At 38.4% G+C, this 12,711-nt stretch overlaps 1 protein-coding gene across 3 annotated transcripts in view; it reads right to left on the reverse strand.

The window, feature by feature from the left end:
• Positions 1-1,408: 1,408 nt before the first annotated feature.
• VEGFC (vascular endothelial growth factor C) overlaps positions 1,409-12,711 on the reverse strand; it is a 140,124-nt gene continuing 128,821 nt past the window's right edge. For all 3 annotated transcript variants that reach the window (XM_077815495.1, XM_077815497.1, XM_077815496.1), the window contains exons 5-7: positions 7,727-7,836; positions 7,094-7,427; positions 1,409-1,924 (exon numbers count right to left, since the gene is read on the reverse strand). In XM_077815495.1, the coding sequence (XP_077671621.1) occupies positions 1,810-1,924; positions 7,094-7,427; positions 7,727-7,836 (559 nt within the window). In that variant the 3' untranslated portion in view covers positions 1,409-1,809. The remainder of the gene's footprint in view (positions 1,925-7,093; positions 7,428-7,726; positions 7,837-12,711) is intronic.

A 12,711-nucleotide genomic window follows, 5' to 3' on the forward strand; every position in this document is an offset into this window, starting at 1 on the left:
GGTAATGCTGTTTCTACCCAAAGACTGTTCAAAATGGACCTCAGGAGGCATAACCAAATAAAGTTTCAGTTCCTTTGGGGACACATTCAAAAAGAGTCCAGAGAACATCTGTGGCTGTGCTCAATAATTTCTCCATCCTGGCTATCTGCAAAGATGCAACATAAGGTTCTATAAACACCTTCACTCAGCTCTATACATGAGTACAAGCATCTGCTTCAGCACCCAACTCCTGACTGAAATTATTGCTTAGAAGTCACCAGAAGTGGAATTTGCATAAGAACAAACACCTGAAGAAAGAAGTTGCTTACCTTGTAGAGTAACTTGAGTTGTCCATATGTATATTCATATGTATATACCTGCCCTACTTTCCTCTGCTCAGAGACCCTTTTTCAAAGTTAAGTGGTAGAGAAGGAACTGGAGTGGCAGTTGACCACGAGCACCCTTTATACCCTCACTAGGGAGCATGAGGTAGGGTAGGGCCTCGTATGCAAGCTAGCAGGTGCTACTAGTGAAAACTTCCCTATATCAGACATATTGAGCGCATGCACAACTGGAAGTGGAAATGAAATGATTCCTTGATTACTATTAGACAATCTCATTCATATTTTTATTCTATCCAATTTAAAAGCTTACCTCTTTTTCTAGAGTTTGTAGATGTTAGACTGGAGACTCTCCATGTAAAAATACTCTGTAACAATTGTTTGTACAGAGATTATCTTGTAAATCCAGACTGGCTTGTTGGAAGTCTTTTCTGGTGCCCAGTGGAAAGAAAAATACATTATTTTCTCTTAAAAGCATCTGGCATACAAGATACTTTAGATCACAATCATTTGACTTACCATATGAAATAGTAAAACATCAAATAATTTAAAACTATTTTGTTTTGAATTTTAGGGCACAATCTTTACAACTAAATAAAATAGCATAATTCATATTTCCATATGTAAATATGTTTAGTTAGATTTTAATTATTTATTATACCTGCATGAACACTTACCATATAAAATATTTTGAATATATATCGGCATGCATGTATGTGACTATTAATAGCTGCTGCTCTCCTTTGAACAAGCTTTGTTCCTGTGCAATAGAGAGAACTCATAATAGTTTTTATGAAATATCTCCCATGCTTAGCTAGTTTGTCTAAATAGTAAAATATTATTGGACATAGATGTTGTAAATATAACTTTTTTTTTAATAGCTCAGCCTAGATATTTTAACCAGATACAAAAAGTTCACTGCTGTCTCACTTATACTTACTTTCATAAAATCACTTATTTTTATTGGATAGGAATTCTAGCTCTGGATTTCCAGAAACTATTTTAAGAACCACCATTCATGTTGTTGAGCTGTGGTTGGTTTGTACAGACTGGGTCATAAAATAATCAATTGAACATTCTCACCAGTATATAATACAATTTTCATTTTATTTAAACATATTTTGCATGATATAAAAATATTGATCACAGTGAGCTTTAACAATTGTTACTGCTATAAACAGGAATGCTGCACAATGTTTTTAGTGGCAATAAATTATATAGTCATTATCTCTTTTTAAAAAAATCACAAGGAGGAAAACCAAGGCTGTTTGGTCATTGGCAGAAAAACAAGTCCTTAGTGAGTTCTTTACACAACATGAGCCCCATTATTGTCTACATGTGCCTTCCATATTTCTTGGGGGGAAAAAGCACAATGTGTCTGTCTCTGTGACTCCCACAGGATCTCTGGTGCACAGTTAATTCCAATGTTAACACAGTTGTTTTTTTAATGGAAAAATGTACACCAAAATGGCAAGGAGTGCTTTCTTCACTAATTAATAAGCGGTCTTTTCCAATATGTGGGTACGCAGCGGCACACTTCTTCACTATAATAAAATCCAGGCTCACAGCGTTTCGTTCTAACTGTACATGGTGGTCTGTAGCAACTGGAGGAAGGAAAAAAAAAAGTTGTTGGTAAAAGGGGGCAGGCACATAAATCAAAGCGAAATATACGTCTGACTGTGTACACTTACGCTGCACTTATGCTAGAGAACACTTAAATCCTATAAAGATGTATTTTATTGGAGATAGGCCTGAGTATTACGTATGTGCATGAATATTCCTCCTCTTCCATTGCTCTGAACTAACTTGCAATGAAAAATCAAATAAATGGGGTTACGAATACTGCTGAGGTGACTCTGTGGTTTTATTCAAATGAATAATATTCATTAATACTCTTTTGAAATACTTACCCAGCTCTAATTACGTTCTAAGCTAGCGTATACATTGGTATATTATTCTGGCAAATACTTCTAACATTTTTTTTCTAGTAGGCAACCCTGTTTAGTATGCCACTACTGAATGTCTCCTAGCTTGAGCCAGCATTCCCTAACGAGCTGATGTTACAGGCCAGAATGCTTTACTTTTTTCTGTATATTTACCAGCCATTTGCGTAATAGAAAAAGATGGATTTTTCTATACTATGACCCTGATCCTGCACTGAGAACAGCACAGGGGAAACCCGTATACTTCCACAGATGCCCAGTGGGTTCAGTGGGAGTCTGTTTGCTGAATTGCACCATGTGATTTTTATTGTAGGATCCAGGCCCATATGTATATGGTAAATTTTAAAGAAGAAGAAAGGGTACCAATAACAATATTACTAACTGAAATAACTTTAATGCAAATAGATCATTAAATGACAGATTACATCTATAAACAAGATGTTCCTCATTAGTGCATATTTGCTTGTACAAGGAGTCGTACAAAGCTAATTCCTTGGCTTCCTAATTCCTTGGCTGCTCTCCCCCCACCTCATTTTTTTTAACAGCTTGACCTAAAATAACCTTACAATAACAATGCCAAATAACCTCTGGTGTGTAATGGAGACAAAGTACTAGTCTGTGGCTTTTTCAGACATTGGCAGCGACTCAAGAGAGAAAAGTATATGTTTCAAGTTTCAACAGTTATATTTTAAACTTGTCTTTAAATAATGTGTCTCTGTTTTATGAAACATACTGGTATAATGATGTTCTATTGTAATAATTCTTGCTATATATTTCTGTTTACAGATACTACACAATATAGTATTGAGGTACTTTTAATATTCTCTTCCCCAGGCAATTTTTTCTGTTTTTAGACTATGCATACTCTAATTATCATTGCAGATGGTTTAGCACATTGCATGCTTAATTTTGCCACTTTACAGTAATGTGTTTATAAAATGAGATCTTGGATTACAGTTACATTAATGCAAGCCAATTAATTACACCAATGAACACGAATACGAAGAAATCAGTAAAGAATGAGGAAGACACAGCAGTAATGGTAGTTATTGACTAGCCATATCTTGTTCAGAGCTTTCAGTGTAATTTGTTACAGTGGTCTAATTCATTAGCATGTTTTATGTAATGCCGAGGTTTGTGTTCTATCATGTCACTTAGCTCTAGAGTTTGTCCTATCTCGGATAAATTTAACAACTTTCATGGAATTTCTCTTAAAGATCAAGTTGATCCTTTTGCCTAATGCTAAACATTTTGTAAAATATATAACACCTGCAGTTTGGGGTGGGGGTGCTAGTGTTGGAAAGGTGTTGAGGATGCTGAAGCAAGAAAGAGGCAGAGCCCCTAACCAAAATAATGTGGGTATTTGATAGAAATGCACCTATCCTCCTGTATGCCATCACTGAAGGGTTTAACAGAATCTGTGCCAGCCCCCCCCAAAAAAACCAGGAGTAAGTTTGGACTGGGAAAATTAATCTTCTGTGGATACAAAAATGGGGGTGGAGTGGATGTAGAATTTGTTTCTGAGCTGCATGTTACAATGATGTTTTGTGCTTCTATAGTGCCTTTCATTTAAAGATTTCAAAGCGTTTGTCTAAATTCCCCCTAGAAGGCCATACCATCTGAGGCACTGATCTTTAAGGCAAAGCCAAAAACCTTAGCTATTTGGATAATTTCCCAGGATGCCTAACCCTAGCAAAGCAGTTGGATAACAAATAAAAAAAATAGTAGATAAGGGCTGTCACACAGGCTGGATACTGCTGTCTGTATGCTTTCATGTGGCCCACAGATCTCCCTGCCCTCAATCTGACATTAGGCCTGGTCTACACTTAAAAGTTAGGCCAGTCGGTCACATGCTCAATAGAGTCTTGCCAAAACAGAACAACTAAAATCTCAGAAGATTCTGTCCTCATGGAGCATGTTTGGTCCTTTTACTACTTATCAATGTGCTGCCATCCCTACAGAGTGACCAGGCCTGCTCCAGCCTACATTTTACAAGGGCAAAACCAGACTTTCCCTGTAAATGCTGCTTCCAGCTTCTCTGAACTGGGGGCTTGGGCCTAGGGTGTGGAATTAAGAGAAGGAAGCGCAACTCTCCTGTACCCAGGCAGCATGGAGGAGGAGGCGGCATTCTAGTTAAAGTGCAGAGGGGTCCCAAAGCTGAAGCGGGGGAAGGGAAAGGAGTAAATTGGGACAAGGAATCCATTGTGACTGGAGAGGGGGAGGCAGGCTGGGACTGAGTTGGCAAGGAGTTGGGAGCTGGGAGTTGAGGCTGCAAATAGGACTCATTGGGCAAAGAGGCAGATTAGGAACTGGGAGCTTGTGGGGACACTGAGAGCTGGGAAGGGAAACACTGGGAGTCAGTTGGCTGGGGGAACACTGAGATTGGGTGAAGGGAAGGAAGACAGATGTGTCAAGGAGTGGTGAGGTGTAGCGGGGAGAACTGGGACTGACAGGACAAAGACTGGGCCAGGGAGGGGAGGTGGGGAAAGAAATGTCAGGTGGAGGAGCCAGGAGTGAGGAACTGGGACTGGCTGGGCAAGGCCCCTAAGACTGCAGATGTGGAGGGAGAGGGACTGGTAATTGGGACACTGACAGTGTGGGGATATTACCTCCCCCTCCTCTCCTTTCAGAAATGTTGTGAAGATAAATTGTTTGTGAAGCAGTAGGATACTATAGAGAAGAACACCATAGACAAGCACATGAGGAAGTGAATAACTGTTTTCAGAGCAGGGTTTGAATGGTGTGCAGTAAATAAGGCACTAGACCAAACACTGAACAATGAGGAGAAAACAAAATATTGAATAGCTTCTCATGAATTGAGCACCAGTGGACTGAAGAAGGCAGGAGTCCTCTGGAAAATACAGTATATGACTCTACAATTAAAGACCGTATCATAATGCACATGCACAAGGGGGTTACACAGGCAAACTTAATTCTGGCATTTCCTAACTTTTGAGCGCTTGACTTTGCAACCTTAATATTCTGTTAATGTTGTTTTCTGGTGCATAACACCACTAAAGAGGCACATTCTGTGGTTGGAGAAGATCACTAAATGTGTCTCTTACCAGTGAACTTTATTCCTGTGGTGCATGGACCAAAACTCAAAGTGTAATTTGCACTGCACCCCAGAAGGAATTTAAACTAGACACTGATGACCTCTTTGTAGCCCCCATCCTTCAAGGTGCCAAATGCCTGGTGGTAATTGCCCTTATTTCCTATTAAGTCAGGTACGAGGAGTGGCCAGGAGCTGTTGCTGAACATACAATGGAGGGAGGAGAGATGTACAATGTGAGCTATATTTTGATATAGTTTGTCTATATTTGATTGTGTGTCTTGTCATTTTAGATATTAAAATCCTTAGGGCAGGATCCATATTCTATTCTATGTCCATCAGTCCTGTCTGGGGCCCTTTAGGTGCTGCCAGAATATTTATAAATAAATTAAAATGTTTATTTTGTAACCATTTCAATGGTTTTAGGTAATTGAACAAATATGTATCTCATACTATGAATATTTACTATTATTACTACTATCAATGAACTCAGTGATCTTGTTTCTCCAATCAGTATTGTCTGCTTAGCTTTACTTAAAAAACAAGACTTCACTGTTTTCAACATTGCAGAATTAATAGTGTTTCAGCAAAGCAGCCAAACAAGATAGGATAGTGACAGGTGCCTTATGTATACATATAATAATTACCTCAACAAAATTATGTGACAGATTACTGCATTTTAATTTCATAGTGATGGTGTAGGAAGCAGAAGAAAAATTGATTTTCAGAATTGTGAAATATTTCCAAATTGAGTGGCTTCGATTACACTGCTAGCTATGAGAAACATCTTGTATGCAATATGAACATTATCAAACTTAGTCTGCTTGCTGACCAGAATCCCATTTTAAAGAATAATTTGGACAGTTAGTTTGGATATTGGCTAGTGAAAAGTACACTGGGATTTTTAAGAACCACAAATAGTCTAGAATTTGGTTTTATACTATGTCTCAGCCAAAAGACCTACTAAAAGAGTGTAAATTTATGTTAGGTTTCAGAGTAGCAGCTGTGTTAGTCTGTATCTGTAAAAAGAAAAGGAGGACTTGTGGCACCTTAGAAACTAACAAATTTATTAGAGCATAAGCTTTCATGAGCTACAGCTCACTTCATCAAATGCATACAGTAGAAAATATAGTGGGGAGATTTTATATACACAGAGAACATAAAACAATGGGTGTTACCATACAGACTGTAACAAGAGTGATCAGGAAAGGTGAGCTATTACCAGCAGGGGGGGGGGGGGAGGGGGGGAGGAAGGGGGCACCTTTTGTAGTGCTAATCAAGGTAGGCCATTTCCAGCACTTTACAAGAACAGTAGGAGGGGAAATAGTTCTACTTTGTGTAATGACACATCCCCTCCCAGTCTTTATTCAAGCCTAAATTAATTTGTATCCAGTTTGCAAATTAATTCCAATTCAGCAGGCTCTCCTTGGAGTCTGTTTTTGAAGTTATTTTTGTTGAAGAATTGCCACTTTTAGGTCTGTAATCAAGTGACCAAAGAGATTGAAGTGTTCTCCGACTGGTTTTTGAATGTTCTAATTCTTGACGTCTGATTTGTGTTGTTTTCCTCGACCTGAAATCACAGTGACTATCTATAGGATCCAAGAACCTCAGTGTGGTTTTCAAATACTCATTAAGCCTCAGACTGTCCTTTTACAGATAGGCAAATCATAAAGCTCTTGGTCATAAAGTAATCCCATGGCAAAGGTAACCCAACATTTTTAGTCTCTGTCCAGTGCTATAACAATTAGATTACAGAATCTTTTAGTCATTTAACTCACCTGCATGTCTGGTGATGAAACCTTTTTCCTTTTAAGAAGCATTTATTTGGAGATTCTATACATTCACAGATACATTTTGCAGAATTTAGTGGCTGATATTTAGGGCAGGTTCTTTTACATACACACTGGCACTTATCTTCATCAAATTCTTTGTTGGGACCACAAGAACTAGGCAAAAGTTTGTTTTTACATGTACACTGGCACGATGTTCTATCTAATTCTTTTTGGGGTCCACAGCTTGAAGGCCGTACACCCCCTTTGCAGACACATTGACAGGTTTCTTCGTCAAGCTCTTTGTTAGGTCCACAGATATCATGGAATTCGTCAGCAGTGTCTAGGAATACAGCAAACATTAAAAAATCTGAATCCACACATTACTAAAAATGGAGAACCCATCTGTGTATTTCACATTTTTTTTTATTAAGGAATTATGATTAATCCAATTTTAAAATGGTGAAAATATAATCCCACCCTGAGGATGCATTTTACTTATCTAAAATGCCATTCTGTAAACAACCAATTACAAAGAATTAAAAAGATTCAAACTGTTTAATTTTCATGGTTTATTGTTTTCTTTTTCTGTAAATCAGCACAGAACAACTACATTTAATCCTATAACACATAACTGCTTACCAGTATCTCCATGATGGGAAGAGAAACTGAAGTCATGCTGCACCAGACATCTGCAAATCTGATTATTCCAGATAAGATTCTTTGGACAAGTTTTGTTTGCCACGTGACACCTATGGATGAAATACACTGTTTGCTTATTGCCATAAGACTACAAAAGATAAGTAACTTTATGTATTGATAACAGGCATTCTCCTGTTAGAAAGGTAACCGTTGAAAGCTTTGATTTCATTCACATTGTCACCAGCATATTGCGCTGTATAGGTTATTTTCTGTTCAGTATCTGAAAAATGGATGATAAAACATACTGGGTTTTGTGATCCTATTTCATCTAAGCATGTATATACTACTACACATACATTATGATTTAGTGCACTACACATAATAAAAATGTCATGATACTCTGCTTCATTAAAGGGCTGCCAATTGGGAAGACAGGTTCAAGGACAAGTAGTTTGACTCATTTAAAGTATTATAGGTATTAAGAGAGAAAGGTGTGAGTAATTAGCAGTGGAATGACTGATTAAAAGTTTTCAGCAAGTCCAGTCCAGCTCTGTCTTTTTAATATGTTCAGAATTCATTTAATCCTAATTGAATTTGGAAATGTTTTTCCATTTTGGAAAACTTCCTTGAATTGAAATCCAACCCTGAACTGAAAATACAAGACTATTTGTGATATTTTTGTTAAGTCTAGTTTTCTAAAGAAATTAGAGATGTAAGTCAGAAAATGATGGTTCAGTTTGGGAACTGGGCCTCTTCAAAATGTAAAAGAGAATATTTTAAAATATTTGAGAATGAAAAACTTTTTCTTGGTTTCCTGAACAACTGGCTGCAAAATTGAACTGGAATATTTCACATTCAGTACTTGTCATTAGACCACTAAAGATAAAACGAAGCTCATTCAGCATTTGCTAACAGCTGATATGATCAGAATAGCACAGCTTTTTAAGGAGGCAAAAATGTCAGTGGAGCACTTACAAGCTATAAGATAAGGCAGCACTTCTACCGTTACTCAACAGAAAGCCCACTTCTGTAGGGAAGCCATAGATAGATGGGAAAAAAAATTCCGACCACTTTTTACAAAGAGTTGGTCTCTCTGCATAGAAGACTATTATGATCTTATGGCAAAACAAAAGCAAAAGTATCTGATCTACTGACAAAAAAGATTTGAACATGTTATTGTCAGAGAATCCAAACTGTGGGATTATATACACAAATGGTCATATTCTAATATATTTAGCTTGGGTACACACACCCACACTGGCATAGTAGTGCAGATGTGGGGACATGGGCTTCAGTGGAGGTGAGTGACGTGAATACAGACCCAGGGTCCTCAGCATGCATGCACAGCCCATGCCACTGCATCTACGCTATTTAGTAGCTATGTCTGCCTGAGCTACAACCATACCTCAATTACAGTGCAGACATGCCCACTGAAAGAATGCCTAAGCTCTGAAAAAATCACAGTATGAAGAAAAATGCAGCCTACAGCATTGTTTTTCACAAAAAGTGTCCTGAACTAAGTGGCAATTATGGCACAATATGACCCAAATTAGCTAAAGAAAGGTTTATATTTGGGGATGAACATCTTGAGAACAGCTTGTTATGTTGAAACAGTCAATATAAAGAAAGACTTAGGAGATGAGAGGATAAGTCTCTAAATAAGAATGAGGTTTGGGAAGGTGTCACCGAATATAAAAACCTATCGCTATTAGTGTATTGTTGACTATAAATTCCTCCCAAAAAAGCATCTTAATGGTTTCCTGTATAAAATCCCAAAAGGAATCAGGTTCCAGTTCTTGATTATTCATACATGCTCAGGAGCTGCATTTAGCACATCTTGTTGGACACAGGGATGTGTGAACAAAGGTTGAAGCTTCAAGTTGCACCAACTTGTAACTAGCTCCTACGGATCACTGCAGCACATTATGTATATCCCTAGTATGTCCCCTATACTAGCTGAGGTTCCCCCCCACACACACACCAGAGAAATCCTCAGTCAACTGCTTAAGGAAGCTACAAGACCCCTTTGTGCAGGCTGGGATCTGCCCTAATTATCTTCCTTCCTCAACCCATTTAGGTATGTTTATAGATACGGATAGTACTCCCAGTGTAATTCTGGTCATGGTTCTGACTCTCAAATGTCTATTACTCCTTACGTAAAAGATAGCTACAATGAATGAGTTCTAATGATTCGCTGCTTGCAGAATGGAACACAGGTGTCATCAATTATAAAATACCATAGACGTTTTGCAACATAATACATGCTTGTTTTTAATTAGGCATATTGCTATTGAAAGATATTTAATACTTTGTGTATAAAGCAAATATTATGATGACTTTAGAGAGAAACATAACTTCAAAATCACAAGACCCTTCAAATAACCCTAACCCTAAGCAAGTCCTAAATCAATCAGTCTGATTCCCCTGCCCACCCCAATCTACCACTCACATCTCAGTCACCATTTTTACACCTAAAGAAGACAGAGTTTCCCTTGGATGTTATCAGCGCTGCTCCTTAATAAACTGCAGAGATCAGTGATGTGAGACACTTCTGATGGTTCAGTAGATAGCCTCTGCCGCCCCCTCAAACATTTGTAGCCTGACCAAGAATGTGACAAAGGAAACAGAACCAGCCAGGCTCTCTGTCATGGTTGACTAAACTCTGCCAGTATGCCTGCCCCAAATACAGTCTACAATACAAAAACCAGATCACTGTCAACCACATAAAGTGATCTTCCCTTCTCCCCCAATTTCTCTGTCTTTGCGGATTTTCATAGGCACTCAGGGGTATAGTCTGGGCACCATCTTAGATTTGGGCCTCTCTCTACACCCCTATACAGGCTGTATCAACTATTTGCTGTTTCTACCTATATAATATTTGTACTATTGAAACTTTTCTAACTATGGAGCCTGCCAGGGCCTTTGTTCAGGCTCTCACCATCTCATCCCTCAAATATTTATCTCATTCTTTTTTACCTTGATGCCGACTACATTGTTCCTGCAAGCCCATTCAGAAATGCTGCGGCTAGGATCATCATCCTAGTTAAGCAATCCTAACACATCACCAGCCTCCAATGAGCTCATCCTCCTCACTGCACTGAACACAAACTCCTTGTCTTTGTCTTTAAGGCCTTCCATCATTTAGCACCACCCTATCCTGTCCACTAGTTTAGCAAGGTGTCAATCCCCACCTTCACTTTGCCAATATTGCTTATCAGATGCTTGTATGCCTCTCCCTCAGGCACCTTTCTTCCATGTCCTCTCTCCCCCAACTCATCCTCCCCAGCATGAGCAAAAACTCCCATCCAAATTAATAAAAATTGCTATCTCCTTTTTTCAATTGCTTTTTAAAACCCATTCCAAAGTTGTAGGGGCCAGGATTGCTGGATTAATCAGGAGAGCAATAAACTAATAACAAAAGGAGAGGATGAAAAGGGGAACTAATGACCATTCATTTGGAACAAAATCAGGATGCTGATAAAATTAATCAAGGCACCAAGAGAAGATGAAGGGTCCTAGCATTGGTGAATAGGTAATTAAGAATTCTTATTCTTAATAATGAATTCTTAATTACCTATCCACCCATGCTAGGATCCTCAGTAATTAGCAAGAGCAATTTAAATAGATTATTTATGAGCATAAATTCAACCTAGTGGTATCCCCCAGGGCTCTGTATTGGGGACCAATCCTATTCAACATATTCATAAATGATCTGGAAAAAGGGGTAAACAGTGAGGTGCCAAAATTTGAAGAAGATACAAAACTACTAAAGATAGTTAAGTCCCAGGTAGACTGCGAAGAGCTAAAAAAAGGATCTCTCAAAACGGGGTGACTGGGCAACAAAATAGCAGACGAAATTCAATTTTGATAAATTTAAAGTAATGCACATTGGAAAACATAATCCCAACTATACATATAAAATGATAGGGTCTAAATGAGCTGTTACCACTCAAGAAAGAGATCTTGGATTCATTGGGGATAGTTCTCTGAAAATATCCACTCAATATACAAAAAAGCGAACAGAATGCTGGGTATCATTAAGAAAGGGATAGATGATAAGAGAAAATATCATATTGCTTGTATATAAATCCATGGTACGCCCACATCTTGAATACTGTGTGCAGATGTGGTCGCCCCATCTCAAAAAAGATATATTTGAATTGGAAAAGGTTCAGAAAAGGGCAACAAAAAGGATTAGGAGTATGGAATGGCTTCTGTATGAAGAGAGATTAATAAGACTGGGACTTTTCAGCTTGGAAAAGAGATGAGTAAGGATGGATATGATTGAGGTCTATAAAATCATGACTGGTGCGGAGAAAGCAAATAAGGAAGTACTTTTACTCCTCTCATAACACAAGAATTAGGGGACACCAAATGAAATTAATAGGCAGCAGGTTTAAAACAAGTATTTCTTCACACAACACAGTCAACCTGTGGAACCCTTTTCCAAAGGATGTTGTGAAGGCCAAGACTGTTACAGGGTTTAAAAAAGAACTAGATAAATTCATGGAGAATAGGTCAATCAATGGCTATTAGCCAGGATGGGCAGGGATGGTGTCCCTAGCCTCTGTTTGCCAGAAGCTGGGAATGGGTGACAGGGAATGGATCACTAGATCATTACCTGTTCAGTTTATTCCTTCTGGGGCACCTGGCATTGGCCACTGTCAGAAGACAGGATACTGGGCTAGACAGACCTTTGGTTTGATACAGTATGGCTTTTCTTATGTAACCTAAATTGGTATTCTTGAAACCTAGTGGTGATTTGCATGTTAAAATCAAAAGCTATAACCTCTTTAGGAAGGATCAAGTTGGCAAAATGGGAGGGACAGAGGGATTCTGTCATAAATGATATTATCTGTTTGCGTCGCGGACAACTCAGAAGCAAATGATCTTGAACACTTCAATGTTTACCAAGTAAAGCACAAGATGAATACTAGCTGGTGTCTGCTACAGACCACCAAATCATATGAGGGAACAGGAATGAC

The sequence above is a fragment of the Eretmochelys imbricata genome, chromosome 4 (assembly GCF_965152235.1).
Source record: "Eretmochelys imbricata isolate rEreImb1 chromosome 4, rEreImb1.hap1, whole genome shotgun sequence".
Lineage (NCBI taxonomy): Eukaryota > Metazoa > Chordata > Testudines > Cheloniidae > Eretmochelys > Eretmochelys imbricata.